General features: G+C 45.9%; 1 protein-coding gene across 4 annotated transcripts in view; it reads right to left on the bottom strand.

Moving 5' to 3' along the window:
* The window catches only part of atg9b (autophagy related 9B), a 91,591-nt gene that overhangs the window by 45,752 nt on the left and 25,009 nt on the right, over window positions 1-20,830 (bottom strand). For all 4 annotated transcript variants that reach the window (XM_041189779.1, XM_041189775.1, XM_041189777.1 and 1 more), the window contains exons 2-5: window positions 20,085-20,234; window positions 16,603-16,646; window positions 9,093-9,157; window positions 7,718-7,882 (exon numbers count right to left, since the gene is read on the bottom strand). In XM_041189779.1, the coding sequence (XP_041045713.1) occupies window positions 7,718-7,882; window positions 9,093-9,157; window positions 16,603-16,646; window positions 20,085-20,196 (386 nt within the window). In that variant the 5' untranslated portion in view covers window positions 20,197-20,234. The remainder of the gene's footprint in view (window positions 1-7,717; window positions 7,883-9,092; window positions 9,158-16,602; window positions 16,647-20,084; window positions 20,235-20,830) is intronic.

The raw sequence follows: 20,830 nt of genomic DNA, 5'->3' as shown, positions 1-20,830 counted from the left end.
TTACCCAATTCAATGGCAAGTGGTAGACCTGGATGTCACAGCTCATTCCATGCAGTACATTCAATCTCCATCAAAACATTGAAGTGAAGGCTCCCCATCATCGCCTTCTCAGGGTAACTAGGGATCAGTTATACTTGCAGCCTGGGGGAGAGGAGAGTGGAAGGGAGGAAAGGCGGAGGGGAAGTGGTATGCGGGAGGGGAAGCAGGGGCTTGGAGGTACCGGGGGCGGGGGGAGGAGGGGCGAGAGGGAGGAGAAGAGGGACAGAGTGCAGTAACTAGGCTTGATTGAGATGTACAAAATTGTGAGGGGCCCGGATATGGTGGATGGGAAGGGCCTATTTACTTTGGCAGAGAGGTCAGTGACTAGGGGGCATAAATACAAAGTGATCGATAGAAAGATTAGGAAAAATCTTTTCACCCAGGGGTTAGTAGGGGTCTGGAACTCACTGCCTTAAAGGTGTTGAAGAGGCAGAAACTCTCACCTCATTTAAAAGGTGTCTGGATGTGCACCTGAAGGGCCGGAACCTGCAGGGCTATGGACCGAATGCTGAAAAGTGGGATAGGCTGGGGGGCTCGTTTTTCACCCGGCACAGACACGATGGGCCAAGTGGCCTCTTTCTGTGCCGTAAACTTTCTGTGATTCCATGAGACAGGCCGGCCTGTCAGGCAGCAGTGTGTGAGGCAGAGGAAGGGAAGGAGACCCCCCCCCCTCCCCGAGCACCCGTCACCCCTCTCAGGATCTGCTGCCAACATGGAGGAGGTTTCCACGATCCCCCTGTGCCTTGGGTTATGATAATACAACATTGCAGCCCTCAGCCACGGGGCTATGACAAAATCAGGACTTTGGGACGTTCAGGTGAACAACTGTTAGAACATGGATCCCCCTTCAGTTTTCTGCAAACCAGTCCTCACACAAGCAGGGAAACTGTACAGAAACTGTGTCTCTCAAAGTCAGCAAGTCCAGGAGATGGATGGACAGGAAAAACAAAAACAAAAACCCTTCTCAGAATGTCCTAGGACTGCAGCAGAACATGAAATCAATACTTCCATCGAAAGGCTATTATTAGACTGACATTGAGCCCACAGCATGCACTGAATCCTGGATACTTACATTCCCAGAAAGCAATTCATAGAAACAGCAGAACCGAGAAGTACATTGGCTCTGTGTACTGTATAGAATCAGGAGTATATTATTTCTTTCCTCTTGATAAGACTGCCCATGTACTGTACAGAATAAGGAGAATATTACCCCTTTACCCCTGCTAACACCATCCTCATCTGCAGTACAGAATCAGAAGTTACCATACTAATTAGACTGGGTGGCACATTGATTCTGTATTATGTAGTGCAGAGAGTGGGATTAGACTGGTTGGGATACTAAAGGATTTGCAGATGAGCAGGAGAGTAAAGGAAAATGCCAGAAGAGAGCTGATGCAGGAAAATTGGCATTCTGGAGCCAGCAGAGATGATAGGTCAGCAGGGAGACAGGTGCCAGAGAGACAAGGTGGGTCATGGAGGTAAGTGCATGGAGAGCTGCTATTAGCCAACATGAGGCTGTAAACACAGGGGCTTATCCTGTAACTTGTCAGTGGCCCACCCTATTGGGTTACAACACATGCAAAAACAGTTCAATAAACACTGGAGTACATGGATGTCACAGCTTTCAAATCTCTCGCCATTCCTCCCCGCTTCCCAGTATAAATAGTTCCCTTATAAAGTTCTGACATTCCTAGACCCCAGAACACCGGACTAGTAGCAGATGATGTGCCCCTCCCCTGGGACAAAGGTTGGAGGCCATTACCCCAGAGTCCTGCTGGAAAACCCACAATTGTGAACATCTGGTGTGATGTCTCCTGCAGTTGGATACCTAATATTTGCTGACTAAGCTCATACTTGGAAGAATGGTCCCCTGATGCATACCAGCTAAAACCCCCATGGAAACAAATGTATGGGGCAACACTCCTGAGGTGGGGTGGGAAGCAATGCAGAGAGAATCAGAATGAATATGGCATGGGTGGGGGTGGTCGGAAGTAGAGAAGAGACAGGAAAGACAGACGGGGAGAACTGGGATGAAAAATCGAGAGGCGGGAAGAGAGAGAGCGAGCGGCGGAAGGGAGAGAGAGAGACAGGGTGAGAGAGAGAGAGAGATGGGAGGAGACAAAGAGTGGGAGAGAGGGGGAGAGAGAGAGGGAGAGTGCGGAAGAGAGAGAGGGCGAGAGGGGAAGAGAGAGAGGGCGAGAGGGGAAGAGAGAGAGGGCGAGAGGGGAAGAGAGAGAGGGCGAGAGGGGAAGAGAGAGAGGGCGAGAGGGGAAGAGAGAGAGGGCGAGAGGGAAAGAGAGAGAGGGAGAGAGACAGAGGGAGAGAGAGGGACCGAGGGGAAGAGAGAGAGGGGAAGAGAGAGAGGGAGAAATGGGAAGAGAGAGAGGGAGAGAAATGGGAAGAGAGAGAGGGAGAGAAATGGGAAGAGAGAGAGGGAGAGAAATGGGAAGAGAGAGGGAAAGAGAGGGAGAGAGAGGGGGAAGAGAGACAGAGAGGAAGAGAGAGAGAGGAAGAGAGAGAGAGAGGAAGAGAGAGAGAGAGAGAGGACAGAGAGGAAGAGAGAGAGAGAGAGGAAGAGAGAGAGGGAAGAGAGAGAGAGGGAAGAGAGAGAGAGGGAGAGGGAAGAGAGAGAGAGAGGGAAGAGAGAGAGAGAGGGAAGAGAGAGAGGGGGGAAGAGAGAGAGAGAGAGAGAGAGGAAGAGAGAGAGAGAGAGGGGAAGAGAGAGAGAGGGGAAGAGAGAGAGAGGGGAAGAGAGAGAGAGAGGGGAAGAGAGAGAGAAGGGAAGAGAGAGAGAGAGGGGAAGAGAGAGAGAGGGGAAGAGAGAGCGCGAGCGGGGAAGAGAGAGCGCGAGCGGGGAAGAGAGAGCGCGAGCGGGGAAGAGAGAGCGCGAGCGGGGAAGAGAGAGCGCGAGCGGGGAAGAGAGAGCGCGAGCGGGGAAGAGAGAGCGCGAGCGGGGAAGAGAGAGCGCGAGCGGGGAAGAGAGAGCGCGAGCGGGGAAGAGAGAGCGCGAGCGGGGAAGAGAGAGCGCGAGCGGGGAAGAGAGAGCGCGAGCAGGGAAGAGAGAGAGAGAGCGGGGAAGAGAGAGGGAGAGCGGGGAAGAGAGAGAGAGAGCGGGGAAGAGAGAGAGAGAGAGAGGGGAAGAGAGAGAGAGCGGGGAAGAGAGAGAGAGAGAGCGGGGTAGATAGAGAGATGGGAAGAGAGAGAGATGCCAGGAGAGAGAGAGAGATGGGAAGTAAAAGAGCGAGAGCGGGGAAGAGAGAGAGAGAGTGGGGAAGAGGGAGAGAGAGTGGGGAAGAGAGAGAGAGAGTGGGGAAGAGAGAGAGAGAGAGTGGGGAAGAGAGAGAGAGAGTGGGGAAGAGAGAGAGAGAGCGGGGAAGAGAGAGAGAGAGCGGGGAAGAGAGAGAGAGAGCGGGGAAGAGAGAGAGAGAGCAGGGAAGAGAGAGAGAGAGCGGGGAAGAGAGAGAGAGAGCGGGGAAGAGAGAGAGAGAGCGGGGAAGAGAGAGAGCGAGCGGGGAAGAGAGAGAGAGCGGGGAGGAGAGAGAGAGAGCAAGCGGGGAAGAGAGAGAGAGAGCGGGGAGGAGAGAGAGAGAGCGGGGAGGAGAGAGAGAGAGCGGGGAAGAGAGAGAGAGCGGGGAAGAGAGAGAGAGAGCGGGGAAGAGAGAGAGAGCGGGGAGGAGAGAGAGAGAGCGGGGAGGAGAGAGAGAGAGCGGGGAAGAGAGAGAGAGCGGGGAAGAGAGAGAGAGAGCGGGGAAGAGAGAGAGAGCGGGGAGGAGAGAGAGAGCGGGGAGGAGAGAGAGAGCGGGGAAGAGAGCGCGCGAGCGGGGAAGAGAGCGCGCGAGCGGGGAAGAGAGAGCGCGAGCGGGGAAGAGAGAGCGCGAGCGGGGAAGAGAGAGCACGAGCGGGGAAGAGAGAGCGCGAGCAGGGAAGAGAGAGCGCGAGTGGGGGAGAGAGAGCGTGAGCGGGGAAGAGAGAGAACGGGGAAGGGAGAGCATGAGCAGGGAAGAGAGAGCACGCGAGCGGGGAAGAGAGAGTGCGAGCGAGGAAGAGAGAGCGGGGAAGAGAGAGAGCGGGGAAGAGAGAGAGAGCGGGGAAGAGAGAGAGAGCGGGGTAGATAGAGAGACAAAAAGAGAGAGAGATGGCAGGAGAGAGAGAGAGATGGGAAGTAAAAGAGAGACAGACATAGATGGGAAGGGGGGTGAAGAGGGAGGGAAAGTGCAAGTGGGGGGGGAAGAGACAGAGCGGGAAAGAGTGGGGAGACCATAAGACGTAGGAGCAGGAGTAGGCCTTTCAGCCAATTTAGTCTGCTCCGCCATCCAATGAGGTCATGGCTGATCTGGGGTAGCAATGGTGTAGTGGTATTGTCACTGAACTAATAACCCAGAGACCCAGGGTAATACTCTGGGGGCCCGGGTTTGGATCCCGCCATGGCAGATGGTGGAATTTGAATTCCATAAAAAGAAATCTGGAATTAATAGTATGATGATGACCATGAAGCCATTGACGACTGTCATAAAAAACCTATCCGGTTCGCTAATGTCCTTTGGGGAAGGAAATCTGCTGTCCTTAGCTGGTCTGGCCTACATGTGACTCCAGATGCACAGCAACGTGGTTGACTCTTAAATGCCCTCTGAACAAGATCAATTAGGGATGGGCAATAAATGCTGGCGTGGCCAGTGACAACCATGAACGAATAATTTTAAAAAATCTTCAACTCCACTTTCCTGCCTTTTCCCCAGAACCCTGGATTCTCTTACTGATTAAAAATCTGTCTGTCTCAACCTTGAATATACTTAGCGACCCAGCCTCTACAGCCCTCTGTGGTAAAGAATTCTGCAGGTTCAATATCCTCAGAGAAGAAATTCCTCCTCATCTCTGTTTTAAATGGGTGACCCTTTACTCTGAGATTATGACCTCTGGTCCTAGACTCTCCCACAAGGGGAAACAACCTCTCAGCATCTACCCTGTCAAACCTTCTAAGAATTTTATATCTTTCAATAAGGTCACCTCTCATTCTTCTAAACTCCAATGAGAACAAGCCCAACCTACTCAACCTCTCCTCATAAGAAAACCCCTTCACACCCGGGATCAACCTGGTGAATCTTCTCTGGACTGCCTCCAATGCCAGTATATCTTTCCTTGGGTAAGGGGATCAAAATTGTTCATATTATTCTAGATGTGGTCAAACTAGTGCCTTGTATAGTTTTCGCAAGACTTCCTTATTTTTATACTCCATTCCCTTTGAAGTAAAGGCCAGCATTCCATTTGCTTTCCTTATTACCTGCTGAACTTGTATGCTAGCTTTTTGGACTCCCAAATCCCTCTGCGCTGCAGCTTTTTTCAGTCTTTCTGCATTTAAATAATATTCAGCTCCTCTATTCTTCTGCCAAAGTGCATAACTTCACACTTTCCCAAATTATATTCCATCTGACACTTTTTTGCCCACTCACTTCACCTGTCCATATCCCTCTAGATTCTTTGTGTCGCCCTCACCACTTGCCTTCCCGCCTATTTTTGTGTCATCCACAAACTTGGCGATAGTAAATACACTTCCCTCATCCAAGTCATTAACATATGGACCAGATGGATTACACCTCAGAGTTCTGAAGGAGATAGCTGAAGAGATAGTGGTGGCGTTAGTGGTGATCTTTCAGGAATCACTGGAGTCAGGGAGGATCTCAGAGGACCGGAAAATCGCTAATGTTACCCCCCTGTTTAAGAAGGGAGTGAGGCAAAAGACGGGAAATTACAGGCCGATTAGCCTGACCTCGGTCGTTGGTAAGATTTTAGAGTCCATTATTAAGGATGAGATTTCAGAATACTTGGAAGTGCATGGTAAAATCGGGCAAAGTCAGCATGGTTTCATCAAGGGGAGGTCATGCCTGACAAATCTGTTAGAATTGTTTGAGGAGGTAATGAGTAGGTTAGACAAAGGAGAGCCAATGGACGTTATCTACTTGGACTTCCAGAAGGCCTTTGACAAGGTGCCGCACAGGAGGCTGCTCAGTAAGATAAGAGCCCATGGTGTCAGAGGCAAGGTACTAGCATGGATAGAAGATTGGCTGTCTGGCAGGAGGCAGAGAGTGGAGATAAGGGGGTCCTTCTCAAGATGGCGTCCGGTGACTAGTGGAGTTCCGCAGGGGTCAGTATTGGGACCACAACTTTTCACTTTATACATTAATGATCTAGATGAAAGAACTGAGGGTATTCTGGCTAAGTTTGCAGATGATACAAAGATAGGTGGAGAGACAGGTAGTATTAAGGAGGCGGGGAGGCTGCAGAAGGATTTGGACAGGTGAGGAGAATGGGCAAAGAAGCGGCAGATGGAATACAACGTGAGGAAGTGTGAGATCATGCACTTTGGTAGGAAGAATAGAGGCATAGACTATTTTCGAAATGGGGAGAGAATTCAGAAATCTGGAGTGCAAAGGGACTTGGGAGTCCTGGTCCAGGATTCTCTTAAGGTTAACTTGCAGGTTGAGTCAGTAGTTAGGAAGGCAAATGCAACGTTGGCATTTATTTTGAGAGGACTAGAATATAAAAGCAGGGATGTGCTGCTGAGGCTTTATAAGGCTCTGGTCAGACCACATTTAGAATATTGTGAGCAATTTTGGGCCCCGTACCTCAGGAAGGATGTGCTGGCCCTGGAGAGGGTCCAGAGGAGGTTCACAAGAATAATCCCAGGAATGAAAGGCTTAACATATGAGGAACGTTTGAGGACTCTGGGTCTATACTCGATGGAGTTTAGAAGGATGAGGGGGGATCTGATTGCAACTTACAGAATATTGAAAGGCCTGGATAGAGTGGACGTGGGGAAGATGTTTCCATTAGTAGGAGAGACTAGGACCCGAGGGCACAGCCTCAGAGTAAAGGGAAGACCTTTTAGAACAGAGATGAGGAGAAACTTCTTTAGCCAGAGAGTGGTGAATCTATGGAACTCATTGCCACAGAAGACTGTGGAGGCCAGGTCATTGAGTGTATTTAAGACCGAGATAGATAGGTTCTTGATTGGTAGGGGGATCAAAGGTTATGGGGAGAATGGGGTTGAGAAACTTATCAGCCATGATTGAGTGGCGGAGTGGACTTGATAGATCGAATGGCCTAATTTCTGCTCCTGGTCTTATATATTGTAAATAATTGAGGGCCCAGCACTGAATCCTGTGACACTCGCTGAGTAAAAAAAGCTTTTCTTCATGTCGTAGAGGAATGAAAGGTTGTATTAAGAGAGATAAAACAGAAATTTTAATTTTTAAACAATCCCCAACGACAATTAAAAGGAATAGTTAACTTTCAGAGTTTGACAATACTATAACATTGTTAAAAAGGTTCGAATAATCGTAGCACTGTAATTTTGTGGTCAGTTTCTTCATATCCACAATGCAAGTAGCTCCTGTTGCTCAATGCATTTCAATGGGAACCATGGCCGAGATGCTGTTATTGTGACACTAACAACAAAGCGCACATCTCCCACATAGTCTCTTAATTTCCACATTCAATTGTGCATTTATCACCTGAAAAGGCTATGGTACTTGCATATAAATAACAGCAAGTGAAGTTAGCCTCACCATTACTTTGACAACAGGCTATGAACCAATATATTAACAGTTTGATGGGTTTACGTATCAGTTTGGTTCACCTCCTTTCTCAATCGTCCACCCTTTTACCCAGGATGGGCTCTTACCTTGCAGTGCATTCCTCAGTGGGTAGAATTGCATCTGGCAGAGTGACTTTATTCCTCTCTGGGTGGCTGGAGCCTGTGTGATTTATGAACTTATTTGCAAACAGTACGTCATATTCCACGCAGTTGAATAGGAAAGTTGTGAATAGGACAACAAATAAGAACTGCCTGAAATACAGGAGGAGAGAGCTTGACATGAGAATCAGGCAAAACAACACTGTCTCCAACATTCTCAACGCTGGATTCTAATTCTCTTCCAGCCTCTCTTGAAAGCAGTGACTCTTGTTAAGATATGGGTTAGATTATAGAGGGAGCTCATACAAAACTTCCACTCAGTGTTAAATTCTTTTCTATTTCTTAATTCTACCCACAAAACCTTCACTGCCTACTTGGCTCATCATAAATTCCATTATTGAAGCGTTTTCATCCTTAATCACAAAGCCTCCTTCTCCCCCTCTTCTAGATTCGTTTGCCTTCCTGTAGATCATATAACTGGGTATATTCACTTCCAAATAGTCAGCTGTAGCTCAGATCGTAGCACACTCGTCGGAGTTACAAGGTTGTGAGTTCAAGTCCATTCCAGAGACTTGAGCATAAAAGCTAAGGTGACATTCCAATTTGGTACTGAGAGAATTCAACAGGTTACAGGTGTTGAATTTCAGACAAAACAATAAAACAAAGTCTCTCCTGCTCTCTCAGGTGGACATAAAAGATATATCCCCAGTGTCCTGGTCAATATTTATCCCTCAATCAAAATCACAAAAAGATAACAATTTGGTCATTATCACATTACTGTTTGTGGGAGTTTGATGTGTACAAATTGTCTGCCGGGTTTATGTTATAATGGTGACTGAATCTCAGAAAATATTTAATTGGCTGTAAGGCCTTTTGTGATATCTTGAGGTTGTAAAGGTGATATAAATGAAAGTCTCTATTTTCTTTTCCTGGTCCTGACCATCTTGAAGCCATTGCTCGGTAATGGTGACCATGTCATACTCTCTCAGTTGAATTTACACCTTCAGTTTATTCTTTGTACTCCATGTGTTTATTTGAGTGTTTTAATTCATATTTCTGAGCAAGAGCTTCACTCTGTACTGTATCTGACCCCTGCTGTACCTGTCCTGAGCGTGTTTGATGGGACAGTGTAGAGTAGTGATCTTCACTGTTTTTGGTTAGCTGCCGGAGCTCTGCTCTGGCAGCAACACACCATCGGTCAGGGTGCACACTTGGTGTTGATGGGAGCCGCCGGTGGCTCACGGGTCTTGCAATGAAGAACATTGGTGTAGAGTGAGCTTTACTCTGTATCCAACTGTCCACACACCTTACTCTCAATATTTGTCTAGGAAGGTAAGAGTCTCAACATGAAGATTATACTTACACCAACTCGAAGAATTCAGAGAGCATCATGCAGGCAAAGCCATTCTTCTGGTGGAAGTGGTAGATGTGGATAATAAGTTAAGGGTCACCTTAGTGTTATGACAGTAGGTCTGCAGATACCCCACTGCACAGGCCCCTATCCTGTGCAGACCCTTACCCTACCATCATATACCACAGTAGATTTTAAAATATTCATTTTTGAGATGTGGGCATCCCTAGCTGGGCTGGCATTTATTGCACATTCTTATTTGCTCTGAGGTGGTGATGAGCCGCTGCCTTTAACTGCAGCATTGCATGTGGTATAGGTACTCCCACGGTGCTGTCAGGGAGTATTTTAACCTGGCGACAGTGAAGTAATGTTGCTATATTCCCAAGTAAGCATGCTGTATGACTTGGAAGGGAATTTGCAGGTGGTGGCATTCTCATGCATCTGCTGCAGACGAGAGGGGTCACTGGTTTGGAAGGTGCTGTCAAAGGAGCCTCAGTGAGTTACTGCAATGCACCTTGTAGATGGTACACATTGCTGCAACTGCGCACCAGTGGTGGAGGAAGTGAATGTTTAAGGTGGTGGGTGTGGTGCCGATCAAACGGGCTGTCGTGTTCTGGATGATGTTGAGATTTAATCTGATTAATTCTTTTAACCTGGATTCAACCAAACAAGTGGTGAGTATTCCATCACACCACTGACTTTGTGCTTTGTAACTGACAAGATAGGTTTTGGGAACTCAGCTTCTGATCTGCTCTTGAGCCATGGCATTTCTGTGGCTGTCCCAGTTGAGTTCCATGACACGATAGAGCATTTGTCTCAAGAATTGTGCAGTGTGCATTCCTATCACACGATCATGGACAGACACATCTGTGACAGGGAGATTACTGAGGGCCGCCAAGGCCACTCCCTCCTGGGTGTTGGCGAAAAAAATGAAGAAGTCAGAAATGTTGGCTGAAAAGTCTGATTCTCTGAGTACGATCACGTCAGACTCTTGTGAGGTTAGTCTCTGGGGCAGCTCCTTAGATATTACCGAGGAGGATTTTGCAGGGTTGACAAGGGAGGGTGGGGTGTGTGTCTTCATATGATGCCCAAGGTGCAGCAGGGCTTCCCATCCAGTTTTTCTTTCAAGCAGTTTGATACAATGGAGTGCAATATTCCCAAATTTCCCTTTCTTGCCCTGTGCAGTCCTTTTAAATCACAAATGCACACATCTTAAAGGGGCTGCTGATTGAGCTCAGCTGGTTTGTTCCATGCGCGGAACATTTCCAAATTGTTGCACCACCCCGTGCACTTGCACAACTCAAGAGGGACCTTTGACTGAGTGACTTTCCAGGCCCTCTCCATGGGGGGAGTTAAGAGTCAACCATGTTGGTGTCGGACTGGAGAGCATTCAACAGTGATGTCAAAACTAAATCTATAATTTATCACAACAATATTTAATCCACTCTGAAATATGTCAACTTGATATAAAGCCAAAAAGGGAAATTATACAAAAATCACTTGGTAGTACAGAACATGAGTATTACTGAAAAATGAAACATGCTTTTGAAACGTTTCATCCTGTACTCATCAGGACAAATGCAAGAATGCCAAATTTCAAAGGGGGCAGCAATTTATACTGCATGAGAAAAGGATGCTGATTGGTTGGCAAGTTGATTCTGAATGGTCGAGGCATTGCTATGGAGAATGCACATTAGAATTATTGTCCCTATGCTTTTGTTTAATTCAAAAAAGGTTCAATGCCTGGAAACGTTCCTTTTACCTGCAGAGGGAAGGTGACAGTGTAGCTTCCAGCAAGCATAAGTGAGCCAAATTACGAGCCTGATTGATAATCTTAAACTGGTTGTTAGAGCAATGCTTAGCACACGAGGGATTGTTCAGCAAGAGCTGTCCAATCGCAGAATCACATCTAACATTAGCCATTACGTTCTGAGTTTTGCAAGCACAGGTACTCTGCCTATTGCAAATAGCAAAGGGATGTGCTGTTTAAAATAATCCACCAGTCACTGGGATATACAGCCGACGTACCTGCCATCGCACCAGTGCTAAATTTCATATTCTACATTACTCATTTGTGCAGTAAGCAGAAATCTCTTTGGCTTGATAGCAGCATCCTGTTAATGGAAAGTACCACTTGTGTTGCTATTGAACAGTAGCAGCACAAAACTGCCGGGTTGCACCTACTCAAATTTGAGGTACCTTACCCCTCCAGGGTAATTCAAGGTAGACTGGACACTTTTCAGATCCGACAGTAACAGCCTTTGGCTCATTCTTCAGTTTGTAATACACAGCGAGCAATAATCTGATCAGAGTTGCCACTATCCTTCAGGATAACTTTGATGTGCCCTAGTTCAGCTTGCACAGTGAGCAAATGGCTTGGGCCCTATTTACAAGATTGCTGATGAGTGCAATTTTTTAGTGTACAGAGCTATAGGAATCCCCACTTGGATACTGACCAGTGAAGGTAGGCTTGTGGTAGACAGTAGTTAGTAACCCATTAGCGAATTTCTCAATGAGCGCATTGAGGAAGGGCTCGTCAGACTGCTCCATCTCAAAGTTGAAGGTGAATGCAGGATGGTGTGTGTTAAGATGTGTAAGGAAATTCTTATATGCAGCTGCAGATTCAAATATAACAAACGCATCATCTATGTTGTGGGAATATGTGTATCGTGCACACTGACGAATGGGCCTATGGCTGCTACTGTCAGATCTGAAAAGTGCCCAGTCTACCTCAAATCAACCCCGAAGGGTCAGGTGTCTCAAATAATAACAGGTGAAGCTAGTAGCTTCACATTGCTACTATGTTGTAGCAACACGAGTGATGTTTTCCACTAACAGAACGTTGCCGTCAATTCACAAAGATGTTCTGCCCACCGCACAAATGAGAAATGTGGTATATGAATTTCAATGCTGGTACGATGTCAGGTATGTGGGCCGTATGTTCCAACAACTGGTGGATTGTATCAAACAGCAAATCCCTTCGGCTGTCTGCTATAGATAGTGACTGTACTCAACCAACCTGTGACTGCAAACCTCAGAACATGATGTCCAATGTTAAATGCGATTCCGCAATCGGGCAGCACTTACAAAACAATCTCGAGTGTATTAAGAATTACACTAACAACCAATTTTAGATCATCAGTCAGGCTCGCAATGTGGCTGACTTACAATTGCTAGAGATTACATATCTCTATGCACAGGGGCATGTCCTTGCAGGCAAAAGAAACATGTCCAGGGATTGCACCTTTTTGAATTGAACAAAGGCATGGGGGATAATAGTTCCCAGGAGCATTTTTGATGGTAATACTTCAACCAGAGGCAACTTGCCAACCAAGTTCTGAGGGACGAAGGAACCTTGGCATGTGTGTCCATAGATCTCTGAAGGCAGAGGGGCGTGTTAGTGGGGTGGTGAAAAAGGCATATGGGACACTTGCCTTGATCAATCGAGGCATAGATTACAAAAGTAGGGAGGTCATGTTGGAGTTGTATAGAACCTTGGTGAGGCCACAGCTGGAGTACTGTGTGCAGTTCTGGTCGCCACATTATAGGAAGGATGTGATTGCACTGGAGGGGGTGCAGAGGAGATTCACCAGGATGTTGCCTGGGATGAAATATTTAAGTTATGAAGAGAGGTTGGATAAACTTGAGTTGTTTTCGTTGGAGCAGAGAAGACTGAGGGGCGACCTGATCGAGGTGTACAAGATTATGAGGGGCATGGACAGGGTGGACAGGGAACAGCTTTAAGGGTCAGTCACAAGGGGACACAAGTTCAAGGTGAGGGGCAGGAGGTTTAGGGGGGGATGTGAGGAAAAACTTTTTTACCCAGAGGGTGGTGACGGTCTGGAATGCGCTGCCTGGGAGGTGGTGGAGGTGGGTTGCCTCACATCCTTTAAAAAGTACCTGGATGAGCACTTGGCACATCATAACATTCAAGGCTATGGGCCAAGTGCTGGTAAATGGGATTAGGTATGTAGGTCAGATGTTTCTCACATGTTGGTACAGGCTCAATGGGCCGAAGAGCCTCTTCTGCACTGCAATTCTGGGAATCAGTACCCTTTGCTCATGATAGTGAGATGGTGGCATTGCGGTGATGCTACTGGACTGGTAAATCCAGAGAACCCAGCTAATGGTCAGGGGACCTGGGTTCGAATCCCACTATGGCAGCTGGTGGAATTTAAACTCACTTAATAAATCTAGAATAAAAAGCTAGTTTCAGTAATGGTGACCATGAAACAAACTAAAGCCCATCTTGTTCACCAATTTCCTTACGAGAAGGAAATCTGCCATTCTTACCTGGTCTGGCCTACACGTGACTCCAGACCCACAGCAATGTGGTTGACTCTTAACTGCCCTCTGAAATGGCCTCACAAGCCACTCAGTGCAAGAGCAATTAGGGATGGGCAACAAATGCTCGGTTTGCCAGAGATGCCCACCTCCCATAAAAGAATAAAAAACTTGTTGCTCCCTTTGCAATTTGGCATTCTTGCATCTGTCCTAATGAATGCTGGATGAAAAGCTTCAACAGGATGTCTCTTTTTTCAGCAACACTCAATTCAATTGACCAAGGCACAGCTGGTAGAACAACCCACTGTTAACCTGAAATGTTCCATCATATAAAATGAATGTGTATCATCAGAAGTCGAACTAATGTAAAGACTGTAAGTAAAGGCTTTATCAGAATTGTGTCGAAAGATTGATTATTGATTTCTGTCCATACTGTGGTAATATTAACCTTTAAGCTTTGCCTGTTAAGCAGAGTCAATTTAGTAGCAGTGGCAATTGGACTGTAGAACTAAGTCTGATCTTAAAGCAATGGTCATTTTAATCAATTCAGTAAGCCAAATTAAATATTGCAATCTTAATCCTAAAGTTTCAGAGAACTTGAGTCATTTGGTTAAGATCCAACTGAAGTATTTGGTCCAATTGTGAACACCGCACTTTGGGAAGGATGGTAAGGCTCTGGAGAAAGTGCAGAGATTTACTAGTACGGTGCCACATGTCTGTCCTTCCCCCTCTGTATTACCCAATCATTCCCAATACCTCGCCCTTCCCATGCAAGCAGAGAAGATGCATTACCTGCTCTTTTACCTCCTCTCTCCTCATTGTCCAAAGTCCCAAACATTCCTTCCAGATGAAACAACAATTTGCTTGTATTTCTTTCAATTTAGTGCACTGTATTTATTGCTCCCAATGCGGTGTGCTCTACGCTGGTGTTTCCCCAATGCAGATTGGGTGATCACTTTGTGGAACACGTCAGTTGAGTCTGTAAGCATGTTCCTGATTTCCCAATCACCTGTATTTTTAATCCTGCATCTTGCACTCACACAAACCTATCTGTCCTCAGCCTAGCGCAGTGTTCAAATGAAGCTCAATGCAACTTCCGATTAGGTGCTTTGCAGTCTTTCAGACTCAACATCAAGTTCAACAACTTCAGACCGTTATCGCTGTCTCCATTTTGTTTCCTCTTACTTTGCAGGTTTCAGTCTTATTCTCGTTATTCTCCTGTTTTTCCTCTTTCAGACAGCAGCTATTCATCACTTTGCCATTCACACCTCCTCTGGACACATCTTGTTTCTCTTGACTTGCCCCTTAAACACTCCCTTTGGCCCTGCTCCACCAACTTTTCAGTCATTCAATCTCTCCTGTCTTGCACCCTATCACAGAACTTTGCTTTTGTTCTTTTTCCATCTTCCCTCATTTCACTTTCTTAAAACATTTCTATTTTTACCCAGTTCTTGAAAGATAATTGATCTGGAACATTAACTCCGTTTCGCTCTCTATAGATGCTTGCCTGATTGCTGAGTATTTCCAGCATTTTCTGTAGTCTGCGCAATACACAGGCCTGACCCCTCAATCCCCCCCACCACATTGAGAGCGAATGGGTAAACCTTCCCGACGCCTAACACACAGGCCTGGCCCCTGATGACCCTCCCAGACCTACCACAGGCTGAGATATCTTTGGGGTTTTGCTCAGAAAGCATAACAGACTTAGAATGAGTGCATATCACCTGCCAACACATGACTCGCTTATGGGTCTTGTGTAAATATTTGTCAAATCTTTTGCAGATAAATCAAATGGATGGGGTGCCAATCAAGCTGTCTGCTTTGTCCTGGATGGTGTGGAGTTTCTTGAGTGTTGTGGGAGCTGTACGCATCCAGGCAAGTGGGGAGTATTCCATCACACTCCTGACTTGTGTAAAAGGAGTACGGTGGCAAAGTGATTATGTTACTGACCCTGGCCTAGTGATCCAGAGACATGAGTTCAAATCCCACAATGGTTTCTGAAGATTTTGAATTCAGTTAACTAAACAAAAAGATCTGAAATCTGAGAGCTGGTATTGGCAATGGTGTCTATGAAACTACCAGGTTGTTGCAAAAACCCATCTGATTCACTAAGGTCGGTCAGGGAAGAAAATCTACCAATCTTACTCAGTTTGGCTTATATCTGACTCCAGGCAAACAGCGATGCAGTCAGCTCTTAGCTGTCTTCTGAAATGGTTTTAGGAATTAAGGACGTGCAATAATACTGGCCTTGCCAGCAATGTCCAGACCCTGAGAATGAATTTTAAAAAATAAGTGCAGCAGCTTGGGGGAAACATGTGACTTTGGGCCAAAGCTCTTCACATCCCCTCATGTCAGGTTCTGTTACCTAACTGATTTGTGGTTAATTGATGTGATTAATCAACAACTCCATTATCATTATAACAGGATGAAAGAAGAGGAACAAAATGGACCTTGGTCTTTATCTTCTTGTGAAACTAATCCAAAACAAATCGATGAAACAACAAAGTGGATGGAATCACGCTGGATTCTGACTGCCCTTTCAACTCTGTGAACTGAGTTGAATTCCAACCCAGACTGGCAGTCCCAGCCTCCTGTTTGTGACAGGTCAGATAGGTCAGACAACGCTGATAAGCACAGCCTCAGTAGGCAAAAGGACAAGTGTGGCAGCAATCCCATGCCAGGTGCTTCCAAATCCAGAGTTGGCATTAACCCTGAGATGAGACTAGAGTGACGTACTGAGGCGGTGCTACTTAAGACAGCTTAACCAGTCTTTCACCTTGCTGTTCATTGTGTAATCTTGCTGTGCACAAAATGGCTACCATGCAAGTTACTACAGTTCAAACCAATTGTACATGAATTACTGACATTTGAGAAGAGAGTTAGACCTCCTGGTGCCCAAAACTATAGGATTTAACCTTTTACCTAAATATGTTGATGGAGTTTGACCAAGGGAGTTGGAAGGAGCTCACATGATGCATGAACCTGTTGGATGTTTGTGTGCTGAAAATGCTATGTCTGACCAATAATACAACACCAGCATCGCTGCCCCCTCCCTCCTGCACCATCGCTGCCCCCTCCCTCCTGCACCATCGCTGCCCCCTCCCTCCTGCACCATCGCTGCCCCCTCCCTCCATGTGCTTAGCTCCTTCCCAGAGCGATCACTGCATTTCCTACGGGACAGCACTCATTTCACAACCACAGTGAGAAGAAGCCGATGCACTTTGTTCAAAAAGGATATTCTTGTGAAGAAATTATCTAGGTTCTTAATATGGTGCCACGAATCTGTAAAAGAACAAAAATGAAATTAGCCAGTCCTGCATTCAACTGGCACTGCACTTAACCTCCATAACATCACCAGTGTCTGCCCCTACTTCAGCTCATCTGCTGTTGAAACCCTCACCCATGTCTTTGTTACCTCTAGACTTGACTATTCCAGTGCTCTCCTGGCTGGCCTTAAAGCTTCCACGCTCAACAAATATGAGCTAATTCAAAACTTTACTGCCCGTTCCTAGTTTGCACCAAGCCTCACTCACCCAGCACTTCTGTGCTCACCGAGCTATACTGGATCAGGGATTGGCAACAATTCAATTTTAAAATTCTCATCCTTGTTTTCAAATCTCCCCATGGCCTCACCCCTCCCTACCTCAGTGATTTCCTCCAGCCCCTACATCCCTCTGAAATATCTTTGGTGCAGCCTGCAGAGTAGTGGGACTTGACAATGCAAGCACTCCTCCCTTTCCGGTCGTAACAATGGAATATTTTTAAGGTGGAGGTAGATAGATTCTCGTTAGGCAAGGAAATCAAAAGGTTGCCAGAGGTAGATGGGAATGTGGAATTTGAAACACAAGCAGATCAGTCATGATCTTATTGAATGGCGGAGCAGGCTCAAGGGGCTTTTTTTAAAATTCATTCACAGGATGTGGGCTTCGCTGACTAGACCAGCATTTATTGCCCATCCCTAGTTGCCCTTGAGAAGGTGGTGGGGAGCTGCCTTCTTGAACCGCTGCAGTCCACGTGGTGTATGTACACCCACAGTGCTGTTAGGAGGGAGTTTCAGGATTTTGACCCAGCAACAGCGAAGGAACGACGATTTATTTCCAAGTCAGGATGGTGAGTGATGCTGAATGGCCTACTTCTGCTCCTATTTCATATGTTTGCATGTTCATACATTAAAACATTTGTTTTAAACATTTTGTTTAATTTGTTTTAAACATTTTGGGATGATCAGCACTCCCAAGACATAAGAACATAAGAAATAGAAACAGAATAGGCCTATCGGCTCATCGAGCTTCCATTCAATAAGATCATGGCTGATCTTCTTCCTCAACGTCACCCATGTCACATGGCTCACAACCTCCTTAAGGTCAATTAGGGATGGGCAATAAATGCTGACCTTGCCAGCAACACCCATATCCCATGAATGAATAGGAAAAAAATTAAGCAAGTTGAGCGGGGGAAATCTAGGAAATTATAGACTAATTAGTGTAACATCCGTTGTCAGGAAATAAGTAGTCAAAATTAAGGACTGGGAGAGGGAATTTGGAAATTTTCAGCTAATCGGAGAGAGCCAGCATGGATTTGTAAAATGTAGGTCATTCCTAATGAACCTGATTGAATTTTTTGAAGGGGTGACTAAAGTAGTGCACAGGAACGATACATTGGCCTTGGAGGGCCTCCAAAGGTTAAGCTATGAGGAGAAATTATACAAACTAGGGTGGTATTCCCTGGAATTTAGAAGGTTAAGGGGTGATTTGATTGAAATTTTTGAGACATTAAAGGGAACAGATGGAGGTAAATAGAACAATAGAAAAGTTACAGCACAGAAGGAGGCCCTTCGGCCCATCTTGTCCATGCCAGCCTGAGGACACCCAGGTGCCCTTTCTAATCACACCTTCCTGCACCCGGCCCATAGCCCTGCAGCTTACAGCACTTAAGATGCAGATTCAGGTACTTTTTAAAAGAGTTTAGAGTTTCGCCTCTACCACCAACTTAGACAGCGAATTTCAGACACCCACTATCCTCTGCGTAAAAAAGTTCTTCCTGTCCCCCCTACACCTTCTGCCACTTATCTTGAATCTATATCCCCTGGTTCTAGAATTCTCCACCAAGGGAAACAATTTTATCCTGTCCACTCTATCTATTCCCCTCATAATTTTGTACACCTCAATCAAGTCCCCTCTCAGCCTTCTTTGTTCTAAGCAAAATAACCCCAACCTATCCAATCTCCCCTCGTAGCTACACTTTTCTAACCCTGGCAACATTCTTGTAACCCTCCTCTGCACTGTCTCCAGAGCTATTACATCCTTCCTGTAATGTGGTGACCAGAACTGCACACAATACTCCAGTTGTGGCCTCACCAGTGTTTTATACAATTCCGACATTATATCCTTACTTTTATATTCTGTATCTCTGCCAATGAAGGAGAGCATTCCATATGCCTTCTTTACAATCTTGTCTACTTGAACTGCTGCCTTCAGGGACCTGTGTACTTGTACACCAAGATCTCCCACTTCATCTACCCCTCTTAGTATATTCCCATTTATTTTGTAATCCCTGTAACTGTTTGACCTCCCTAAATGTATGACCTCACACTTCTCTATGTTAAGATCCATCTGCCACTTTACCGCCCACTCCACCAACCCACTTATATCATTGTGGAGATTATGGCTATCCTCTACACTATCCACTACTCGGCCAATCTTTGTGTCATCTGCAAATTTTCCAATCGTGCCCCCCACGTTCACGTCCAAATCGTTAATATATAACACAAACAGCAAGGGTCCCAACACCGAGCCCTGTGGAACACCACTTGAGACAACTTTCCATTCACAAGGGCATCCATCGACCTTTACCCTTTGTTTTCTGTTACAAAGCCAACCTTTTATCCAGTTTGCCACATTACCCTGAATCCCATGGGCTTTTACTTTCCTGACCAATCCGCCATGTGGGACCTTGTCAAATGCCTTGCTCAAATCCATGTACACAACATCCACTGCACTACCTTCATCAACCCTTCTTGTCACTTCCTCAAAGAATTCAATCAAACTTGTGAGGCAAGACCTTCCTTTAACAAATCCATGCTGACCATCCCTGACTAGTTCACGTCTTTCCACATGACATAGAATAGAAACCACTTCCATTAGTTGGGTGTCTAGTTCTAGTTCTAGGGGGCATAGGTCTGGCTACAATTTTAGACTGTCACCAGTGAAATTAGGAAATAGTTCCACACACAAACGGTGGGGAAGTTTGAAAATATTTTGCCAAACAACAACTGAGGCTGGATTGTCGTAAATTTTAAATCTGAGATTGGTAGATTTTTGTTATCCAAAAGTATTAAGGGAAAGGGGGCAAAGGCAATATGGAGTCAGGTCGCAGATCAGCCAGGATCTGATTGAATGGTGGAACAGGCTCAAGGGCTGAATGGCCTCCTCCTGTTCCCATGCACACAGACGCACAAATAGACAAGGTAACACTCTGGCACGTGGATTATACACACAACAGACAGAGAGACACTCACAAACACAGACATATGTGTGTGTGTGTTTCATAGAAGAAATAAAATGATCTGTCAAATGCTTAAGTGCAAAGCAGCAGATGGTTTAAGTAGCTGAAGCGCTATTAACAGGAGGCAATAAGAGCCATAGTGACCAAATTAATTACACTAATTAGCAGGGAGAGGGTGAGTCAGGTAGAAATGGAAGTCTGGATTACGCTCTGTACCTTTCAGTCCCTCTGGAACATGTACCAACAGGTCTTCACCTGGTGGGGAATCTTCCTCGTAATCGTCCGCCCCCAGCCGCTGGTACTCCTGGTAAGTTTCAAACCTTGCCATTTTATATCATATTCCTCGAATCTGGCCTGTGTGGATAACTAAAATAACAGGAACAAGATTAGAACATGTTATACATGGGATAGTGGTGAAGCGCTCAGTTGATGCACCATTAAATTGGCCTGTTCAGTCCCATGAAGACCAAAAACAGAGACAGAAAACTGGTAACTATAGGCCAGTTAGAACATTAATACAAGGCATTAGTTAGACCACACCTAGAATACTATGAACAATTTTGTTAAGGAAAGATATTCTAGCATTGGAGGCAGTCCAGTGAAGGTTCACTAGGTTGATCCTGGGGATGGAGGGATTTTCTTATGAGCCTGTACTTATTGGGCCTGTACTCATTGGAGTTTAGAAGAATGAGAGGCGACCTTATTGAAACATATAGGGGGTTTGAAGGGGTAAATGCTGAGAGGTTGTTTCCCCTTGTGGGAGAGTCTAGGACCAGAGGGCAAACTCAATGGGCCAAATGGCCTACCAAATCAATGGTCTAATCTGTCATTGGGAAAACGTCAGTGTTTATTATAAAGGATGTAATAGAGCATTTAGAATTACATAATCTAATCAAGCAGAGTCAGCATGGCTTCATGAAGGGGAAATCATGCCTGAAAAATTTATCAGAATCCTTTGAGGA

The sequence above is a fragment of the Carcharodon carcharias genome, chromosome 6 (assembly GCF_017639515.1).
Source record: "Carcharodon carcharias isolate sCarCar2 chromosome 6, sCarCar2.pri, whole genome shotgun sequence".
Classification (NCBI taxonomy): domain Eukaryota; kingdom Metazoa; phylum Chordata; class Chondrichthyes; order Lamniformes; family Lamnidae; genus Carcharodon; species Carcharodon carcharias.
This window is presented reverse-complemented; position numbering and strand designations above follow the sequence as displayed.